The sequence below is a fragment of the Gymnoscopelus braueri genome, assembly GCF_963280865.1.
Source record: "Gymnoscopelus braueri genome assembly, chromosome: 2".
NCBI lineage: Eukaryota > Metazoa > Chordata > Actinopteri > Myctophiformes > Myctophidae > Gymnoscopelus > Gymnoscopelus braueri.
The window spans coordinates 469343-492173 of record NC_137604.1 but is presented as its reverse complement, the minus strand read 5'-3'; the positions used below and the strand labels follow the sequence as shown (position 1 = coordinate 492173).

The window sequence follows — 22831 nt, the reverse complement described above, 5'->3', positions numbered from 1 at the left end:
TTCTGATCCAACATAGAACAGGTCTGGATGGACTAGGGTTCTGATCCAACATAGAACAGGTCTGGTAAGGACTAGGGTTCTGATTCAACATAGAACAGGTCTGGTAGAGACTAGGGTTCTGATCCAACATAGAACAGGTCTGGATGGACTAGGGTTCTGATCCAACATAGAACAGGTCTGGTAGAGACTAGGGTTCTGATCCAACATAGAACTGGTCTGGTAGGGACTAGGGTTCTGATCCAACATAGAACAGGTCTGGTAGGGACTAGGGTTCTGATCCAACATAGAACAGGTCTGGATGGACTAGGGTTCTGATCCAACATAGAACAGGTCTGGTAGGGACTAGGGTGTGTGTGTGTGTGTGTGTGTGTGTGTGTGTGTGTGTGTGTGTGTGTGTGTGTGTGTGTGTGTGTGTGTGTGTGTGTGTGTGTGTGTGTGTGTGTGTGTGTGTGTGTGTGTGTGTGTGCGCGTGCGCTTGTAGGAATCTCTTTGACTCTATTTTTAATCTATTTTATATATCTCTTTATACTGTGTGTCTATACGTGTGTGTGTGTGTGTGTGTGTGTGTGTGTGTGTGTGTGTGTGTGTGTGTGTGTGTGTGTGTGTGTGTGTGTGTGTGTGTGTGTGTGTGTGTGTGTGTAGGAATCTATTTGACCAACATCTTGAAGACAGAGGAAGGGAATCCAGACTTCCTGCGTCGTCATGGTAACGTACACACTGTGTGTTGTTGTGTAACGCTGGTGTGTTGTTTGTGTATAATAGTGTGTTGTATAGGTGTGTTGTGCTCTGTGTATTATATGTTGTCGTATGTGTGTGTTGTGGTGTGTATAACAGTGTGTTGTATAACAGTGTTGTTGTTCATAAAGTTCATACTGGAGCCACAAACCACCAGGAAACAAAGGTTGCAATCAAATATCCATTTTATTTTAGTCGGATAATGATGAATAGGGTTGACATTGGGTTTCATGATGATGCCATGGTTCTAAACAAAGACACAAAGAAACAAATTTTAATATCATGCCAGATAAAATATCAAACATAAGTATGGCCTTTAAATCATATTATACATTAAGGTATATCATCAAAATAATATTTGGCCAAGTATTTACTTCATAATATTAAACACATCTAAATATCCATATAACTCAAGTTCGTCATTTCTTAAATATAATCATATAATCCACATCACTAGAAGTAAAACACTGGAACTTACATTATACCAGGTTTAACACACGCATGGCAAACATCAGAACATGGGCAGCACACGGCAAACACACAGGCCGGCCGCATGTGTTTGGAAACAAAGGACAATACAAGGGGAGAATGGGAATCCAGTCCTGCTTTTATAGTGGGAGGAAGTGAGGTCACCACCACAGGTACCAGTCTGAACCCCATTGTGGTGTCTCCTTGTGGAGCGGAGGGGAAATGAACCTTGCAGTTTCTGACAGTTGTGTATAATGTGTTGTGTTGTGTGTAACAGTGTGTTGTATATGTGTGTAACATGTATAATGTTGTGTATTAGTATGTATTGGTGTTTATTAAAGACGGGGGCCGTGATTTTCAGTGATCCCCCCCTCCTAAATCATCAGGTATTATGGTTATACTAGGAGGATCATTTTATTCAGTGTACAGAAAGTGTTAAAATTATGTTTTTATGTGGACACGCCTCCAGTTCATTAAGTATACCTGGTTCTCACCTTAGCACCTCCCACCTGAACCAGTCCCTCCGCCTCCTCCTACAAGACCTCCCACCTGTCCTAGTCCCTCCTCCTCCTCCTACAAGACCACCCACCTGTCCTAGTCCCTCCTCCTCCTACAAGACCTCCCACCTGTCCTAGTCCCTCCTCCTCCTACAAGACCACCCACCTGTCCTAGTCCCTCCTCCTCCTACAAGACCACCCACCTGTCCTAGTCCCTCCTCCTCCTACAAGACCTCCCACCTGTCCTAGTCCCTCCTCCTCCTACAAGACCACCCACCTGTCCTAGTCCCTCCTCCTCCTACAAGACCTCCCACCTGTCCTAGTCCCTCCTCCTCCTACAAGACCTCCCACCTGTCCTAGTCCCTCCTCCTCCTACAAGACCACCCACCTGTCCTAGTCCCTCCTCCTCCTACAAGACCACCCACCTGTCCTAGTCCCTCCTCCTCCTACAAGACCACCCACCTGTCCTAGTCCCTCCTCCTCCTACAAGACCACCCACCTGTCCTAGTCCCTCCTCCTCCTCCTACAAGACCACCCACCTGTCCTAGTCCCTCCTCCTCCTACAAGACCACCCACCTGTCCTAGTCCCTCCTCCTCCTACAAGACCTCCCACCTGTCCTAGTCCCTCCTCCTCCTACAAGACCACCCACCTGTCCTAGTCCCTCCTCCTCCTCCTACAAGACCACCCACCTGTCCTAGTCCCTCCTCCTCCTCCTACAAGACCTCCCACCTGTCCTAGTCCCTCCTCCTCCTCCTACAAGACCTCCCACCTGTCCTAGTCCCTCCTCCTCCTACAAGACCTCCCACCTGTCCTAGTCCCTCCTCCTCCTCCTACAAGACCTCCCACCTGTCCTAGTCCCTCCTCCTACAAGACCTCCCACCTGTCCTAGTCCCTCCTCCTCCTCCTACAAGACCTCCCACCTGTCCTAGTCCCTCCTCCTACAAGACCTCCCACCTGTCCTAGTCCCTCCTCCTACAAGACCTCCCACCTGTCCTAGTCCCTCCTCCTCCTCCTACAAGACCTCCCACCTGTCCTAGTCCCTCCTCCTCCTACAAGACCTCCCACCTGTCCTAGTCCCTCCTCCTACAAGACCTCCCACCTGTCCTAGTCCCTCCTCCTCCTACAAGACCACCCACCTGTCCTAGTCCCTCCTCCTCCTCCTACAAGACCACCCACCTGTCCTAGTCCCTCCTCCTCCTACAAGACCTCCCACCTGTCCTAGTCCCTCCTCCTCCTCCTACAAGACCTCCCACCTGTCCTAGTCCCTCCTCCTCCTCCTACAAGACCTCCCACCTGTCCTAGTCCCTCCTCCTCCTACAAGACCTCCCACCTGTCCTAGTCCCTCCTCCTCCTCCTACAAGACCTCCCACCTGTCCTAGTCCCTCCTCCTCCTACAAGACCTCCCACCTGTCCTAGTCCCTCCTCCTCCTCCTACAAGACCTCCCACCTGTCCTAGTCCCTCCTCCTCCTCCTACAAGACCTCCCACCTGTCCTAGTCCCTCCTCCTCCTACAAGACCTCCCACCTGTCCTAGTCCCTCCTCCTCCTACAAGACCTCCCACCTGTCCTAGTCCCTCCTCCTCCTCCTACAAGACCTCCCACCTGTCCTAGTCCCTCCTCCTCCTACAAGACCTCCCACCTGTCCTAGTCCCTCCTCCTCCTACAAGACCACCCACCTGTCCTAGTCCCTCCTCCTCCTCCTACAAGACCTCCCACCTGTCCTAGTCCCTCCTCCTACAAGACCACCCACCTGTCCTAGTCCCTCCTCCTCCTCCTACAAGACCACCCACCTGTCCTAGTCCCTCCTCCTCCTCCTACAAGACCTCCCACCTGTCCTAGTCCCTCCTCCTCCTCCTACAAGACCTCCCACCTGTCCTAGTCCCTCCTCCTCCTCCTACAAGACCTCCCACCTGTCCTAGTCCCTCCTCCTCCTCCTACAAGACCACCCACCTGTCCTAGTCCCTCCTCCTCCTCCTACAAGACCACCCACCTGTCCTAGTCCCTCCTCCTCCTACAAGACCTCCCACCTGTCCTAGTCCCTCCTCCTCCTACAAGACCTCCCACCTGTCCTAGTCCCTCCTCCTCCTCCTACAAGACCTCCCACCTGTCCTAGTCCCTCCTCCTACAAGACCTCCCACCTGTCCTAGTCCCTCCTCCTCCTCCTACAAGACCTCCCACCTGTCCTAGTCCCTCCTCCTCCTACAAGACCTCCCACCTGTCCTAGTCCCTCCTCCTACAAGACCTCCCACCTGTCCTAGTCCCTCCTCCTCCTCCTACAAGACCACCCACCTGTCCTAGTCCCTCCTCCTCCTACAAGACCACCCACCTGTCCTAGTCCCTCCTCCTCCTACAAGACCACCCACCTGTCCTAGTCCCTCCTCCTCCTACAAGACCACCCACCTGTCCTAGTCCCTCCTCCTCCTACAAGACCTCCCACCTGTCCTAGTCCCTCCTCCTCCTCCTACAAGACCTCCCACCTGTCCTAGTCCCTCCTCCTCCTACAAGACCACCCACCTGTCCTAGTCCCTCCTCCTCCTCCTACAAGACCACCCACCTGTCCTAGTCCCTCCTCCTCCTCCTACAAGACCTCCCACCTGTCCTAGTCCCTCCTCCTCCTCCTACAAGACCTCCCACCTGTCCTAGTCCCTCCTCCTCCTACAAGACCTCCCACCTGTCCTAGTCCCTCCTCCTCCTACAAGACCACCCACCTGTCCTAGTCCCTCCTCCTCCTCCTACAAGACCTCCCACCTGTCCTAGTCCCTCCTCCTCCTCCTACAAGACCTCCCACCTGTCCTAGTCCCTCCTCCTCCTCCTACAAGACCTCCCACCTGTCCTAGTCCCTCCTCCTACAAGACCTCCCACCTGTCCTAGTCCCTCCTCCTCCTCCTACAAGACCACCCACCTGTCCTAGTCCCTCCTCCTCCTACAAGACCTCCCACCTGTCCTAGTCCCTCCTCCTCCTCCTACAAGACCTCCCACCTGTCCTAGTCCCTCCTCCTCCTACAAGACCACCCACCTGTCCTAGTCCCTCCTCCTCCTCCTACAAGACCTCCCACCTGTCCTAGTCCCTCCTCCTCCTCCTACAAGACCTCCCACCTGTCCTAGTCCCTCCTCCTCCTACAAGACCTCCCACCTGTCCTAGTCCCTCCTCCTCCTACAAGACCACCCACCTGTCCTAGTCCCTCCTCCTCCTCCTACAAGACCACCCACCTGTCCTAGTCCCTCCTCCTCCTCCTACAAGACCACCCACCTGTCCTAGTCCCTCCTCCTCCTACAAGACCACCCACCTGTCCTAGTCCCTCCTCCTCCTCCTACAAGACCTCCCACCTGTCCTAGTCCCTCCTCCTACAAGACCACCCACCTGTCCTAGTCCCTCCTCCTCCTACAAGACCACCCACCTGTCCTAGTCCCTCCTCCTCCTCCTACAAGACCACCCACCTGTCCTAGTCCCTCCTCCTCCTACAAGACCACCCACCTGTCCTAGTCCCTCCTCCTCCTCCTACAAGACCACCCACCTGTCCTAGTCCCTCCTCCTCCTCCTACAAGACCACCCACCTGTCCTAGTCCCTCCTTCTCCTCCTACAAGACCTCCCACCTGTCCTAGTCCCTCCTCCTCCTCCTCCTACAAGACCACCCACCTGTCCTAGTCCCTCCTCCTCCTACAAGACCTCCCACCTGTCCTAGTCCCTCCTCCTCCTCCTACAAGACCTCCCACCTGTCCTAGTCCCTCCTCCTCCTCCTCCTACAAGACCTCCCACCTGTCCTAGTCCCTCCTCCTCCTACAAGACCTCCCACCTGTCCTAGTCCCTCCTCCTCCTCCTACAAGACCACCCACCTGTCCTAGTCCCTCCTCCTCCTCCTACAAGACCTCCCACCTGTCCTAGTCCCTCCTCCTCCTCCTACAAGACCTCCCACCTGTCCTAGTCCCTCCTCCTCCTCCTACAAGACCACCCACCTGTCCTAGTCCCTCCTCCTCCTCCTACAAGACCTCCCACCTGTCCTAGTCCCTCCTCCTCCTCCTACAAGACCACCCACCTGTCCTAGTCCCTCCTCCTCCTCCTACAAGACCACCCACCTGTCCTAGTCCCTCCTCCTCCTCCTACAAGACCTCCCACCTGTCCTAGTCCCTCCTCCTCCTCCTACAAGACCTCCCACCTGTCCTAGTCCCTCCTCCTCCTCCTACAAGACCTCCCACCTGTCCTAGTCCCTCCTCCTCCTCCTACAAGACCACCCACCTGTCCTAGTCCCTCCTCCTCCTCCTACAAGACCTCCCACCTGTCCTAGTCCCTCCTCCTCCTCCTACAAGACCACCCACCTGTCCTAGTCCCTCCTCCTCCTCCTACAAGACCACCCACCTGTCCTAGTCCCTCCTCCTCCTCCTACAAGACCTCCCACCTGTCCTAGTCCCTCCTCCTCCTCCTACAAGACCTCCCACCTGTCCTAGTCCCTCCTCCTCCTCCTACAAGACCTCCCACCTGTCCTAGTCCCTCCTCCTCCTCCTACAAGACCACCCACCTGTCCTAGTCCCTCCTCCTCCTCCTACAAGACCTCCCACCTGTCCTAGTCCCTCCTCCTCCTCCTACAAGACCTCCCACCTGTCCTAGTCCCTCCTCCTCCTCCTACAAGACCTCCCACCTGTCCTAGTCCCTCCTCCTCCTACAAGACCACCCACCTGTCCTAGTCCCTCCTCCTCCTCCTACAAGACCTCCCACCTGTCCTAGTCCCTCCTCCTCCTCCTACAAGACCTCCCACCTGTCCTAGTCCCTCCTCCTCCTCCTACAAGACCTCCCACCTGTCCTAGTCCCTCCTCCTCCTCCTACAAGACCACCCACCTGTCCTAGTCCCTCCTCCTCCTCCTACAAGACCACCCACCTGTCCTAGTCCCTCCTCCTCCTCCTACAAGACCTCCCACCTGTCCTAGTCCCTCCTCCTCCTCCTACAAGACCTCCCACCTGTCCTAGTCCCTCCTCCTCCTACAAGACCACCCACCTGTCCTAGTCCCTCCTCCTCCTACAAGACCACCCACCTGTCCTAGTCCCTCCTCCTCCTACAAGACCTCCCACCTGTCCTAGTCCCTCCTCCTCCTACAAGACCTCCCACCTGTCCTAGTCCCTCCTCCTCCTACAAGACCACCCACCTGTCCTAGTCCCTCCTCCTCCTACAAGACCTCCCACCTGTCCTAGTCCCTCCTCCTCCTACAAGACCACCCACCTGTCCTAGTCCCTCCTCCTCCTCCTACAAGACCTCCCACCTGTCCTAGTCCCTCCTCCTCCTCCTACAAGACCTCCCACCTGTCCTAGTCCCTCCTCCTCCTCCTACAAGACCTCCCACCTGTCCTAGTCCCTCCTCCTCCTCCTACAAGACCTCCCACCTGTCCTAGTCCCTCCTCCTCCTCCTACAAGACCTCCCACCTGTCCTAGTCCCTCCTCCTCCTACAAGACCTCCCACCTGTCCTAGTCCCTCCTCCTCCTCCTACAAGACCTCCCACCTGTCCTAGTCCCTCCTCCTCCTCCTACAAGACCACCCACCTGTCCTAGTCCCTCCTCCTCCTCCTACAAGACCACCCACCTGTCCTAGTCCCTCCTCCTCCTCCTACAAGACCTCTGTCCTAGTCCCTCCTCCTCCTCCTACAAGACCTCCCACCTGTCCTAGTCCCCCCTCCTCCTCCTACAAGACCACCCACCTGTCCTAGTCCCTCCTCCTCCTCCTACAAGACCTCCCACCTGTCCTAGTCCCTCCTCCTCCTACAAGACCACCCACCTGTCCTAGTCCCTCCTCCTCCTCCTACAAGACCTCCCACCTGTCCTAGTCCCTCCTCCTCCTACAAGACCACCCACCTGTCCTAGTCCCTCCTCCTCCTACAAGACCTCCCACCTGTCCTAGTTCCTCCTCCTCCTACAAGACCACCCACCTGTCCTAGTCCCTCCTCCTCCTCCTACAAGACCTCCCACCTGTCCTAGTCCCTCCTCCTCCTCCTACAAGACCACCCACCTGTCCTAGTCCCTCCTCCTCCTCCTACAAGACCTCCCACCTGTCCTAGTCCCTCCTCCTCCTACAAGACCACCCACCTGTCCTAGTCCATCCTCCTCCTCCTACAAGACCTCCCACCTGTCCTAGTCCCTCCTCCTCCTCCTACAAGACCTCCCACCTGTCCTAGTCCCTCCTCCTCCTCCTACAAGACCTCCCACCTGTCCTAGTCCCTCCTCCTCCTCCTACAAGACCACCCACCTGTCCTAGTCCCTCCTCCTCCTACAAGACCTCCCACCTGTCCTAGTCCCTCCTCCTACAAGACCACCCACCTGTCCTAGTCCCTCCTCCTCCTCCTACAAGACCTCCCACCTGTCCTAGTCCCTCCTCCTCCTCCTACAAGACCTCCCACCTGTCCTAGTCCCTCCTCCTCCTACAAGACCACCCACCTGTCCTAGTCCCCTCCTCCTACAAGACCACCCACCTGTCCTAGTCCCTCCTCCTCCTCCTACAAGACCACCCACCTGTCCTAGTCCCTCCTCCTCCTCCTACAAGACCACCCACCTGTCCTAGTCCCTCCTCCTCCTACAAGACCTCCCACCTGTCCTAGTCCCTCCTCCTCCTCCTACAAGACCTCCCACCTGTCCTAGTCCCTCCTCCTCCTCCTCCTACAAGACCACCCACCTGTCCTAGTCCCTCCTCCTCCTCCTACAAGACCACCCACCTGTCCTAGTCCCTCCTCCTCCTACAAGACCACCCACCTGTCCTAGTCCCTCCTCCTCCTACAAGACCACCCACCTGTCCTAGTCCCTCCTCCTCCTCCTACAAGACCTCCCACCTGTCCTAGTCCCTCCTCCTCCTACAAGACCACCCACCTGTCCTAGTCCCTCCTCCTCCTCCTACAAGACCACCCACCTGTCCTAGTCCCTCCTCCTCCTACAAGACCTCCCACCTGTCCTAGTCCCTCCTCCTCCTCCTACAAGACCTCCCACCTGTCCTAGTCCCTCCTCCTCCTACAAGACCACCCACCTGTCCTAGTCCCTCCTCCTCCTCCTACAAGACCTCCCACCTGTCCTAGTCCCTCCTCCTCCTCCTACAAGACCACCCACCTGTCCTAGTCCCTCCTCCTCCTCCTACAAGACCACCCACCTGTCCTAGTCCCTCCTCCTCCTCCTACAAGACCACCCACCTGTCCTAGTCCCTCCTCCTCCTCCTACAAGACCACCCACCTGTCCTAGTCCCTCCTCCTCCTCCTACAAGACCTCCCACCTGTCCTAGTCCCTCCTCCTCCTCCTACAAGACCACCCACCTGTCCTAGTCCCTCCTCCTCCTCCTACAAGACCTCCCACCTGTCCTAGTCCCTCCTCCTCCTCCTACAAGACCACCCACCTGTCCTAGTCCCTCATCCTCCTACAAGACCTCCCACCTGTCCTAGTCCCTCCTCCTCCTACAAGACCACCCACCTGTCCTAGTCCCTCCTCCTCCTCCTACAAGACCTCCCACCTGTCCTAGTCCCTCCTCCTCCTCCTACAAGACCACCCACCTGTCCTAGTCCCTCCTCCTCCTCCTACAAGACCACCCACCCGTCCTAGTCCCTCCTCCTCCTCCTACAAGACCTCCCACCTGTCCTAGTCCCTCCTCCTCCTACAAGACCACCCACCTGTCCTAGTCCCTCCTCCTCCTACAAGACCTCCCACCTGTCCTAGTCCCTCCTCCTCCTCCTACAAGACCTCCCACCTGTCCTAGTCCCTCCTCCTCCTACAAGACCACCCACCTGTCCTAGTCCCTCCTCCTCCTCCTACAAGACCTCCCACCTGTCCTAGTCCCTCCTCCTCCTCCTACAAGACCACCCACCTGTCCTAGTCCCTCCTCCTCCTCCTACAAGACCTCCCACCTGTCCTAGTCCCTCCTCCTCCTCCTACAAGACCTCCCACCTGTCCTAGTCCCTCCTCCTCCTCCTACAAGACCACCCACCTGTCCTAGTCCCTCCTCCTCCTCCTACAAGACCTCCCACCTGTCCTAGTCCCTCCTCCTCCTCCTACAAGACCTCCCACCTGTCCTAGTCCCTCCTCCTCCTACAAGACCTCCCACCTGTCCTAGTCCCTCCTCCTCCTCCTACAAGACCTCCCACCTGTCCTAGTCCCTCCTCCTCCTCCTACAAGACCACCCACCTGTCCTAGTCCCTCCTCCTCCTCCTACAAGACCACCCACCTGTCCTAGTCCCTCCTCCTCCTCCTACAAGACCACCCACCTGTCCTAGTCCCTCCTCCTCCTACAAGACCTCCCACCTGTCCTAGTCCCTCCTCCTCCTCCTCCTACAAGACCACCCACCTGTCCTAGTCCCTCCTCCTCCTCCTACAAGACCACCCACCTGTCCTAGTCCCTCCTCCTCCTCCTACAAGACCACCCACCTGTCCTAGTCCCTCCTCCTCCTACAAGACCTCCCACCTGTCCTAGTCCCTCCTCCTCCTCCTACAAGACCTCCCACCTGTCCTAGTCCCTCCTCCTCCTCCTACAAGACCTCCCACCTGTCCTAGTCCCTCCTCCTCCTCCTACAAGACCTCCCACCTGTCCTAGTCCCTCCTCCTCCTCCTACAAGACCACCCACCTGTCCTAGTCCCTCCTCCTCCTCCTACAAGACCTCCCACCTGTCCTAGTCCCTCCTCCTCCTCCTACAAGACCTCCCACCTGTCCTAGTCCCTCCTCCTCCTCCTCCTACAAGACCACCCACCTGTCCTAGTCCCTCCTCCTCCTCCTCCTACAAGACCACCCACCTGTGCTAGTCCCTCCTCCTCCTCCTACAAGACCACCCACCTGTCCTAGTCCCTCCTCCTCCTCCTACAAGACCTCCCACCTGTCCTAGTCCCTCCTCCTCCTCCTACAAGACCTCCCACCTGTCCTAGTCCCTCCTCCTCCTACAAGACCTCCCACCTGTCCTAGTCCCTCCTCCTCCTCCTACAAGACCACCCACCTGTCCTAGTCCCTCCTCCTCCTACAAGACCTCCCACCTGTCCTAGTCCCTCCTCCTCCTCCTACAAGACCACCCACCTGTCCTAGTCCCTCCTCCTCCTCCTACAAGACCACCCACCTGTCCTAGTCCCTCCTCCTCCTCCTACAAGACCTCCCACCTGTCCTAGTCCCTCCTCCTCCTCCTACAAGACCTCCCACCTGTCCTAGTCCCTCCTCCTCCTACAAGACCTCCCACCTGTCCTAGTCCCTCCTCCTACAAGACCACCCACCTGTCCTAGTCCCTCCTCCTCCTCCTACAAGACCTCCCACCTGTCCTAGTCCCTCCTCCTCCTCCTACAAGACCTCCCACCTGTCCTAGTCCCTCCTCCTCCTACAAGACCTCCCACCTGTCCTAGTCCCTCCTCCTCCTCCTACAAGACCTCCCACCTGTCCTAGTCCCTCCTCCTCCTCCTACAAGACCTCCCACCTGTCCTAGTCCCTCCTCCTCCTCCTACAAGACCACCCACCTGTCCTAGTCCCTCCTCCTCCTCCTACAAGACCTCCCACCTGTCCTAGTCCCTCCTCCTCCTCCTACAAGACCTCCCACCTGTCCTAGTCCCTCCTCCTCCTCCTACAAGACCACCCACCTGTCCTAGTCCCTCCTCCTCCTCCTACAAGACCTCCCACCTGTCCTAGTCCCTCCTCCTCCTCCTACAAGACCTCCCACCTGTCCTAGTCCCTCCTCCTCCTCCTACAAGACCTCCCACCTGTCCTAGTCCCTCCTCCTCCTCCTACAAGACCACCCACCTGTCCTAGTCCCTCCTCCTCCTCCTACAAGACCTCCCACCTGTCCTAGTCCCTCCTCCTCCTCCTCCTACAAGACCACCCACCTGTCCTAGTCCATCCTCCTCCTCCTACAAGACCTCCCACCTGTCCTAGTCCCTCCTCCTCCTCCTACAAGACCTCCCACCTGTCCTAGTCCCTCCTCCTCCTCCTACAAGACCTCCCACCTGTCCTAGTCCCTCCTCCTCCTCCTACAAGACCACCCACCTGTCCTAGTCCCTCCTCCTCCTCCTACAAGACCTCCCACCTGTCCTAGTCCCTCCTCCTCCTACAAGACCACCCACCTGTCCTAGTCCCTCCTCCTCCTCCTACAAGACCACCCACCTGTCCTAGTCCCTCCTCCTCCTCCTACAAGACCTCCCACCTGTCCTAGTCCCTCCTCCTCCTCCTACAAGACCTCCCACCTGTCCTAGTCCCTCCTCCTCTTACAAGACCTCCCACCTGTCCTAGTCCCTCCTCCTCCTCCTACAAGACCTCCCACCTGTCCTAGTCCCTCCTCCTCCTCCTACAAGACCTCCCACCTGTCCTAGTCCCTCCTCCTCCTCCTACAAGACCTCCCACCTGTCCTAGTCCCTCCTCCTACAAGACCACCCACCTGTCCTAGTCCCTCCTCCTCCTCCTACAAGACCACCCACCTGTCCTAGTCCCTCCTCCTCCTCCTACAAGACCTCCCACCTGTCCTAGTCCCTCCTCCTCCTCCTACAAGACCTCCCACCTGTCCTAGTCCCTCCTCCTCCTACAAGACCACCCACCTGTCCTAGTCCCTCCTCCTCCTCCTACAAGACCACCCACCTGTCCTAGTCCCTCCTCCTCCTCCTACAAGACCTCCCACCTGTCCTAGTCCCTCCTCCTCCTCCTACAAGACCTCCCACCTGTCCTAGTCCCTCCTCCTCCTCCTACAAGACCTCCCACCTGTCCTAGTCCCTCCTCCTCCTCCTACAAGACCACCCACCTGTCCTAGTCCCTCCTCCTCCTCCTACAAGACCTCCCACCTGTCCTAGTCCCTCCTCCTCCTCCTACAAGACCTCCCACCTGTCCTAGTCCCTCCTCCTCCTCCTACAAGACCTCCCACCTGTCCTAGTCCCTCCTCCTCCTCCTACAAGACCTCCCACCTGTCCTAGTCCCTCCTCCTCCTACAAGACCTCCCACCTGTCCTAGTCCCTCCTCCTCCTCCTACAAGACCTCCCACCTGTCCTAGTCCCTCCTCCTCCTCCTACAAGACCTCCCACCTGTCCTAGTCCCTCCTCCTCCTCCTACAAGACCTCCCACCTGTCCTAGTCCCTCCTCCTACAAGACCACCCACCTGTCCTAGTCCCTCCTCCTCCTCCTACAAGACCACCCACCTGTCCTAGTCCCTCCTCCTCCTCCTACAAGACCTCCCACCTGTCCTAGTCCCTCCTCCTCCTCCTACAAGACCTCCCACCTGTCCTAGTCCCTCCTCCTCCTACAAGACCACCCACCTGTCCTAGTCCCTCCTCCTCCTCCTACAAGACCACCCACCTGTCCTAGTCCCTCCTCCTCCTCCTACAAGACCTCCCACCTGTCCTAGTCCCTCCTCCTCCTCCTACAAGACCTCCCACCTGTCCTAGTCCCTCCTCCTCCTACAAGACCACCCACCTGTCCTAGTCCCTCCTCCTCCTCCTACAAGACCACCCACCTGTCCTAGTCCCTCCTCCTCCTCCTACAAGACCTCCCACCTGTCCTAGTCCCTCCTCCTCCTCCTACAAGACCTCCCACCTGTCCTAGTCCCTCCTCCTCCTACAAGACCTCCCACCTGTCCTAGTCCCTCCTCCTCCTCCTACAAGACCTCCCACCTGTCCTAGTCCCTCCTCCTCCTCCTACAAGACCTCCCACCTGTCCTAGTCCCTCCTCCTACAAGACCTCCCACCTGTCCTAGTCCCTCCTCCTACAAGACCACCCACCTGTCCTAGTCCCTCCTCCTCCTCCTACAAGACCACCCACCTGTCCTAGTCCCTCCTCCTCCTCCTACAAGACCACCCACCTGTCCTAGTCCCTCCTCCTCCTACAAGACCTCCCACCTGTCCTAGTCCCTCCTCCTCCTCCTACAAGACCTCCCACCTGTCCTAGTCCCTCCTCCTCCTCCTACAAGACCTCCCACCTGTCCTAGTCCCTCCTCCTCCTACAAGACCTCCCACCTGTCCTAGTCCCTCCTCCTCCTCCTACAAGACCACCCACCTGTCCTAGTCCCTCCTCCTACAAGACCTCCCACCTGTCCTAGTCCCTCCTCCTCCTCCTACAAGACCTCCCACATGTCCTAGTCCCTCCTCCTCCTCCTACAAGACCTCCCACCTGTCCTAGTCCCTCCTCCTCCTCCTACAAGACCTCCCACCTGTCCTAGTCCCTCCTCCTCCTACAAGACCACCCACCTGTCCTAGTCCCTCCTCCTCCTCCTACAAGACCTCCCACATGTCCTAGTCCCTCCTCCTCCTCCTACAAGACCTCCCACATGTCCTAGTCCCTCCTCCTCCTCCTCCTCCTACAAGACCACCCACCTGTCCTAGTCCCTCCTCCTCCTCCTACAAGACCTCCCACATGTCCTAGTCCCTCCTCCTCCTCCTACAAGACCTCCCACATGTCCTAGTCCCTCCTCCTCCTCCTACAAGACCTCCCACATGTCCTAGTCCCTCCTCCTCCTCCTACAAGACCACCCACCTGTCCTAGTCCCTCCTCCTCCTCCTACAAGACCTCCCACATGTCCTAGTCCCTCCTCCTCCTCCTACAAGACCTCCCACATGTCCTAGTCCCTCCTCCTCCTCCTACAAGACCTCCCACATGTCCTAGTCCCTCCTCCTCCTACAAGACCACCCACCTGTCCTAGTCCCTCCTCCTCCTCCTACAAGACCTCCCACATGTCCTAGTCCCTCCTCCTACAAGACCACCCACCCATGTACATACAGTAGTAAATGTCCATATGGTTCCATTTGTTCTGAGTTACATATATGTAGGCAAATCATTTTGCTCTGAGTTACATATATGTTGCGTAATGCATTTATTTATTTATTATTGAGAACAGAATGGAAGTGTTTTATGTTTTCTTTGCCGATTTTAAGTAAGAAAAAGAAAGGAACTAACCAGTATTAACTTCAAATTAAAACCTGTATTGAGTAACCATAGTACACGCTTTCTACTATTCAGTGAGTCTTATTTTGAAAAGCCACCACAGGAAGTCTGATAGTTAATCACTGGCTACTTGTTGCTACCCTATGGTCTCTACTGTTTAAGAGTTTAATGAACGGATTACAAAACAGTGGGTATTGTTCTGTTGTTGTAGGTAAAGACTTTAACAGTGTGTATTGTTGTGTTGTTGTGTATTGTTGTGTTAAACAGTGTGTATTGTTGTGTTGTTCTTTAACAGTGTGTATTGTTGTGTTGTTGTAGGTAAAGACTTTAACAGTGTGTATTGTTGTGTTGTGTTGTAGGTAAAGACTTTAACAGTGTGTATTGTTGTGTTGTGTTGTAGGTAAAGACTTTAACAGTGTGTATTGTTGTGTTGTGTTGTAGGTAAAGACTTTAACAGTGTGTATTGTTGTGTTGTTGTAGGTAAAGACTTTAACAGTGTGTATTGTTGTGTTGTTGTAGGTAAAGACTTTAACAGTGTGTATTGTTGTGTTGTTGTAGGTAAAGACTTTAACAGTGTGTATTGTTGTGTTGTTAAAAGTGTGTATTGTTGTGTTGTTGTAGGTAAAGACCTGATTAACTTCAGTAAACGTCGTAAAGTTGCAGAAATCACCGGAGAAATTCAACAATACCAGAACCAGCCTTATTGTTTAAGACCTGAACCCAGCATGAAGGTAACAGACACTAATGATAATATATACACACTATATTCTACACACACACTACACATAGACACTAATTGTTAGGATTGAACGTTCAAACTGGAACCACAAACCACCAGTTTATTTACCTGGTCAACAGACACATGGTTATTAAACATTGATCAACAGACACATGGTTATTAAACCAAGATCAACAGACACATGGTTATTAAACCAAGATCAACAGACACATGGTTATTAAACCATGATCAACAGACACATGGTTATTAAACCATGATCAACAGACACATGGTTATTAAACCAAGATCAACAGACACATGGTTATTAAACCAAGATCAACAGACACATGGTTATTAAACCAAGTTCAACAGACACATGGTTATTAAACCAAGATCAACAGACACATGGTTATTAAACCAAGATCAACAGACACATGGTTATTAAACCAAGATCAACAGACACATGGTTATTAAACCAAGATCAACAGACACATGGTTATTAAACCAAGTTCAACAGACACATGGTTATTAAACCAAGATCAACAGACACATGGTTATTAAACCAAGATCAACAGACACATGGTTATTAAACCAAGTTCAACAGACACATGGTTATTAAACCAAGATCAACAGACACATGGTTATTAAACCAAGTTCAACAGACACATGGTTATTAAACCAAGATCAACAGACACATGGTTATTAAACCAAGATCAACAGACACATGGTTATTAAACATTGTTCAACAGACACATGGTTGTTAAACATTGATCAACAGACACATGGTTATTAAACATTGATCAACAGACACATGGTTATTAAACCAAGATCAACAGACACATGGTTATTAAACATTGATCAACAGACACGTGACAAACACAGAGGCTGGCTGTGCATGTGTTTGGAGACAAAGGGAGAATGGGAATCCAGTCCTGTTTGTAGTGGGAGGAAGTGAGGTCGGTACCACTGAACCCCATGGTGGCGTCTCCTTCTGGAGCGGAGGGGAAATTAACCTTGTCGTTTTTAACAGCCGCCCCCGGAGTTGTGCAGCAAATACGTTCATTTGGTTTCTTCAGTGATTTCAGGGAGTGGGATTAATCTGGAAACAGGGCGTATGTATTCTCGACCTTGAATAATGACTTGATCACTGCGAACCTTTCCATGCTTTCCATGGAAGGTTTCAGTTATCCTTCCAATAGGCCATGATGCTCGAGGAAGTTGATGGTCAACTATCATCACAACCTGACCTGAATTCAACTTCTCCTTGGCAGTCTCCCATGTTTGCCTGGCTTGAAGGTTTGGCCGGTAGAATTTGATAAAGGCTGACCAAAACTGATCAGCCAAGTTCTGACTGTGACGCCATCTTCTTTGGCCAAGGAGTTCACTTGAACAATAGATTGCCTGGAGAACAGAGGAGTCAGGCCGCCCCATCAACAACGGGTTTGGTGTGACAGGGTCAGGGGTCAGCAAGGTCAGAGGAAATGTATGCAAGTGGTTTTGAGTTCAGAATACCTTCAATCAGGACACTGTGTAGGACTCTTTCCTAGAACAACACGGAGGGACATTTTCATTGATTTGATCTTTGGATGGATTATGGTAGATGGAGACACCTTCTAGACATTAGACTGCTATACCGCCATAGGTTGCTCCAGTGATCTCTGCGACAGCTGAGTGAGTAGCCAGGAATCTGTATCTCATCTGCCCCATCTGGAATGGTGGAGTCCAGGAAAGTCTCTACTAAGATGACGAGGTGTTGTTTTAAGTACTGGGGCTGATGGTAGGTGTTGTAAGTACTGGGAGCTGATGGTAGGTGTTGTTTTAAGTACTGGGGGCTGATGGTAGGTGTTGTAAGTACTGAGAGCTGATGGTAGGTGTTGTTTTAAGTACTGGGGGCTGATGGTAGGTGTTGTAAGTACTGGGAGCTGATGGTAGGTGTTGTTTTAAGTACTGGGGGCTGATGGTAGGTGTTGTAAGTACTGAGAGCTGATGGTAGGTGTTGTAAGTACTGAGAGCTGATGGTAGGTGTTGTAAGTACTTGGAGCTGATGGTAGGTGTTGTAAGTACTGGGAGCTGATGGTAGGTGTTGTAAGTACTTGGAGCTGATGGTAGGTGTTGTAAGTACTGGGAGCTGATGGTAGGTGTTGTAAGTACTTGGAGCTGATGGTAGGTGTTGTAAGTACTGAGAGCTGATGGTAGGTGTTGTAAGTACTTGGAGCTGATGGTAGGTGTTGTAAGTACTGGGAGCTGATGGTAGGTGTTGTTGTAAGTACTGGGAGCTGATGGTAGGTGTTGTTTTAAGTACTGGGAGCTGATGGTAGGTGTTGTTTTAAATACTGGGAGCTGATGGTAGGTGTTGTAAGTACTGGGAGCTGATGGTAGGTGTTGTAAGTACTGGGAGCTGATGGTAGGTGTTGTAAGTACTGGGAGCTGATGGTAGGTGTTGTAAGTACTGGGAGCTGATGGTAGGTGTTGTAAGTACTGGGAGCTGATGGTAGGTGTTGTAAGTACTGGGAGCTGATGGTAGGTGTTGTAAGTTCTGGGAGCTGATGTAGGTGTTGTAAGTTCTGGGAGCTGATGGTAGGTGTTGTAAGTACTGGGAGCTGATGGTAGGCGTTGTAAGTTCTGGGAGCTGATGGTAGGCGTTGTAAGTTCTGGGAGCTGATGTAGGTGTTGTAAGTTCTGGGAGCTGATGGTAGGTGTTGTAAGTACTGGGAGCTGATGGTAGGTGTTGTAAGTTCTGGGAGCTGATGGTAGGTGTTGTAAGTTCTGGGAGCTGATGGTAGGTGTTGTAAGTACTGGGAGCTGATGGTAGGTGTTGTAAGTGCTGGGAGCTGTACCACGGCCCAAGGAACCATCAAGCCAGAAGGAAATGTTTGGATCGGGGCGGTGCACCGGATCGGGCGCAGCGCTCAGGTCCTGGACCTGGTGAGACGAAGGAGGAGCCCGGCCAGGAGACAACCCACAGAGCCTAGTCCCCACGTGTTCAGGCAGAGTACTTCCGGAGAAGCGGACTGAGTGGCCCTGTCTTTCCCTATAGGAATGACCATGGGTACAGTAGCTACTGGGACGCAAGTCAGGGCTTGATCAACCCTGGCTGGGTCACCTGGGCGAAACACCGGATGACCCCAGGCTACAACACTGATGATACGTCCCAGTTGCATCCATGTGATGTTTTTCTTTATTACTATTATATTATATATATTAAGTCTATTTCTCACTGTGAGTTCAAATGTTTTCAAAAATATTCTCAGAGAAACGCTGTAAAGGACATGGTGTGTTTGTTTACATGGTTGTCATGTTTAGCTGTAAAGGACATAGTGGCCCTCATTTATCACGGAGCGTATAAACCGGCTTATATTTTTCCCATATATTCGGCCGTACACAAACGTCGAAGTCACATTTATCAACGAATCCTACACAGCCAATCCTGGCGTACATCAGGTCGGAGCTTTGATAAATCTCACGTCTGAAAACGAGCGTCATTTAAATAACACGCCCTTAAATATTCTCAAAACACCCCGATTTTACGACATGAAGAAGAACCAGAATACGACCAAAGACATCAAAAGCCAATGAGAAAGAGTTTCCCCACCGATCGCCTCGCCTCGCCACACACGCACATGCACACGCCCCTCTCTCTCACACACACACACACACACACACACACACACACACACACGCCCGCCCAGCTGTGTTTTTCATGTAATCCGTACCGTAGCGGTACAATCTTTGTCACGTAGGCTTGTAGCCTACATGAATGACATATTATGATACCAATCACATCGCCATGAATGGAATACGTTTGTATATTAATTTATTTAACCCATACCGAGCAGTGCACAAGCAGTCATGTAGGATATTCCCCGTGAGACTCAGACGGGCGGCAGTGATTCGTCACCGTGCCGCCACGTTAATAAGAGATTGGAGCGTCGGGTTTATATCCTTAACCCAGCCAGGTTGTAGTCTTCAAAACTCTCTTTGACATAACTCCATAACATAGGACAAGCTACTGTAAGTTTTTACACCTCACTGTCCATGAAAAGATCGTCGGGAGTCCCGAAAATGCGCTCGCAGAAGCGCTGTATATTTTGAAAATAGCAGATCTACAAGCTCACAACGGGTCGCGATGCGACCCGTTTTGAGCGTGCAGATCTGCTATTTTAAAATAGCCAATGCAAGAATGACTGTTAAAGCAGTTTGTTTAAATTACTTTATAAAATGTTATATTTTCACAGGGATTATTTATTAGTGTAGATATACATTTAGGAGTGGATTATGTGTCCAGATGCCTGTCAGACAGTCAGACAATGCTGCTCCGCAGGTCTAGAATGGAATAAACGGGCGCAGCCAACGTCAACAACTGGTCTCTACCAGACGTGAGATCTCAGCGTATGGTAGGATGAAGCCCACGTCAGGATATATTGATAAATGCCGAAAGGTGCGGTGATCTCGCCATACGCCCATTATTTGGGCTGAGTCTTTGATTAGACAGAAGGTCTGTTTGAGCTCATTATACAGAAATAACAATAATATTGTAATAATATTAATGAATGCATGTGTGCCTCCTCCCCTCTCTTTCTCTCCTGCTGTCTCTCTCTCTCTCTCTCTCTCTCTCTCTCTCTCTCTCTCTCTCTCTCTCTCTCTCTCTGTATCTCTCTCTCTCTCTCTCTCTCTCTCTCTCTCTCTCTCTATCTCTCTCTATCTCTCTCCCTGTATCTCTGTCTGTCTGTCTGTCTGTCTGTCTGTCTGTCTGTCTGTCTGTCTGTCTGTCTGTCTGTCTCTCTCTCTCTCTCTCTCTCTCTCTCTCTCTCTCTCTCTCTCTCTCTCTCTCTCTCTTCTCTCTCTCTCTCTCTCTCTCTCTCTCTCTATCTCTCTCTATCTTTCTGTATCTCTCTCCCTGTATCTCTGTCTGTCTGTCTGTCTGTCTGTCTGTCTGTCTGTCTGTCTGTCTGTCTGTCTGTCTGTCTGTCTGTCTGTCTCTCTCTCTCTCTCTCTCTCTCTCTCTCTCTCTCTCTCTCTCTCTCTCTCTCTCTCTCTCTCTCTCTCAGAGGTTCTTTGAATGGTTGAATCCCATGGAGGAAAGACAGGAGAAGGAGTTCACTGATTATCTGTTCAACAAATCACTGGAGATCGAGACCCAGACAAACCAAGACCCTCCCCCGCTTTGTATGTATCTGTCTGTCTGTCTGTCTGTCTGTCTGTCTGTCTGTCTGTCTGTCTGTCTGTCTGTCTGGGCGACCGACTGTCGTTCTCGGCAGACATGCCATCTGCGACACGGTCCTGCAGATTCCTCCTCTACAACATCAGGAGGATTCGCCCCTTCCTCACGGAGAAGGCAGCCCAGGTGCTCATCCAGGCTCTTGTCATCTCCCGCCTGGACTACTGCAACTCCCTCCTTGCTGGTGCTCCGGCAACTGCCATCAGACCTCTGGAGCTTGTTCAGAAAGCTGCGGCTTGTCTGGTGTTCAACCGCCCCAAGTTCTCCAACACAACTATCCTTCTCCGTTCTCTACACTGGCTCCCGTAGCGGCTTGCATCCAGTTTAAAACCCTGGTGCTAGCCTATAGGGCAGCAATCTGGGAACCCAAAGCCAAATGAGAAGGAAAAACAGCGCCCTCTGCTGTTTGTACTATCTCACTTGGCTCTGGGACAATGACGACGTAGCACCCGTGCGCAAGGAAACCGGGGTTTTGGTCTGCCTTCAGCGCATCACTTCCGGTGGTGTGACTATGTTTTCATTCCCACTAACAATATTTCTACACGGAACACTAACACCACTTCTCCCAGAGAACATGGATGGTTTTGGTTATAAGCCCACTTGTTTCTATGATGAAAGAGTAAGTTAAAATGTGAATATCTTTCCGTGGTTTTGTCTGCTCCGCGGACGCTATTGTTAAATTAGTTTGGGTTTGTTTCGAGGGGGAAGGATCGACGGACACGTGAATCCCGCCCACTACATTTGATTGGGTAAAGCGCGGCCTGCTTCCTGATCTGTAGGCACGCCCACTTGTAGCCCAGTGCGTACACGTTATGACGAACCATCACGACAGATTCCAACGCAGAGCAGAATCTGTTCTTGAGAGATTAATAGGGCAGTGAAAGGAACAGCTCCTTCTTACCTCCGGGCTATGGTCGAGGCTTACACCCCTGCCCGACCACTTCGGTCTGCCGCCTCGGGGCGACTGGTTGCCTCGTCGCTCAGTGGTTCTTCTGGCCGATCTACACGGTCACAGCTTTTTTCTGTTTTGGCCCCACAGTGGTGGAATGAACTCCCACTGATGTCAGGACAGCAGAGTCACTGCCCAACTTTTGCCACAGGCTGAAAACCCACCTCTTCAGGAAACACTACCCTTCCTCTTAGCCTTGCCTACTTGTTGTCAATTATTTGTACGAGCTCTTGTTTTATTGGATCTTGTTTATTTGATACTTATTTGTTTTATCTCTTGCTCATTTGATTGATTTATTGATTGATGTACTTTATTTATTAAGACATGAGAACAACAGTACATTGAAGTACAAATTCACAATACAAGGTCTACTAAACTGGAAGACTCATAAGCACTGAGCTTGTTTAAGATGAGATCCCCATGCACACAAATCATGATGACATATAAGAGACAGACAGATATACACACTACTATACATATAAGAGACAGACAGATATACACACTACTATACAGAATGTCATACAATCAGCTTACAGGTTACTGGTATGAAGAGTGAAAAATATGTACAAGAGAAGAATAAATCAGGTTGGGTTGGGTTGGGGGGGGGTGGGTCAAGACTTAGACACGGGCCATTTTGTAATTGCAGCCTCCTGAAGGTGTATATTTAGGGCAGTTTTGAAAGTGAGTAGGGTTTTACACTCCTTTTGGTAGGGCATTCCACATTTTTGTTGAATAGCATGAGAACGAGTTCATTCCCTTTGTTGAGCCAAATCTGTGTTGAACATGATTCGTGGAGCTGCCTCTGGTGTTATGATCGTGGACTTCATTAACGTTTTGGAAGTATTTTGACAAATACAGGGGGATACCAATGTTGTGGTGTATCTTGAAGACCAGGCCCATTGTAAGTTGCTGTACTCTGTCCTCAACCCTAAGCCATCCAATCCTAGCAAAATGAGCAGGGGTTAGATGGGTTTTGTGATTGAGGCCAAGAAGTAGCCTTACTAGTTTGTTGTGGGATGTTTGGAGCCTTGTCTTTAAGGCCTTGGAGGTGTTGTGATACCATGAGGAGCATGCATAATCGTAATGACCTTGTATGAGGGCCCCTGCAAGAATCTTCAGAGTATTCTTACTGACTAGACGGCCAATCCTATACAGAATGCGTGTTCTTTGGTTGACCTTTTTGATCACTCTTTCGGCCATTTTGTCACCGTAGAGGTTTGCCTCCAAGATGGAGCCCAGGTAGGTAATTTCCTCCTTTCTTGTGATAACATCATCACCCGCTTTGATCGTGAAACTCTCAGCCTTGCTAAGGTTAGAACTGGACCCAAAGAGGATGGATTCAGTTTTACCCAGGTGTAATGATAGTTTGTTGTCGGAGAGCCAGATACGGATCTTGTCGAGTTCAG

General features: G+C 52.5%; 1 protein-coding gene across 1 annotated transcript in view; it reads left to right on the top strand.

Annotated features, from left to right (window-relative positions):
• The window catches only part of LOC308074026 (son of sevenless homolog 1-like), a gene marked incomplete at its 5' end in the record, with an annotated part of 159817 nt that overhangs the window by 120833 nt on the left and 16153 nt on the right, over positions 1 to 22831 (top strand). The window contains 2 exon segments of the mRNA XM_080413363.1: positions 20307 to 20393; positions 20395 to 20424. Coding sequence (XP_080269489.1) covers positions 20307 to 20393; positions 20395 to 20424 — 117 coding nt within the window.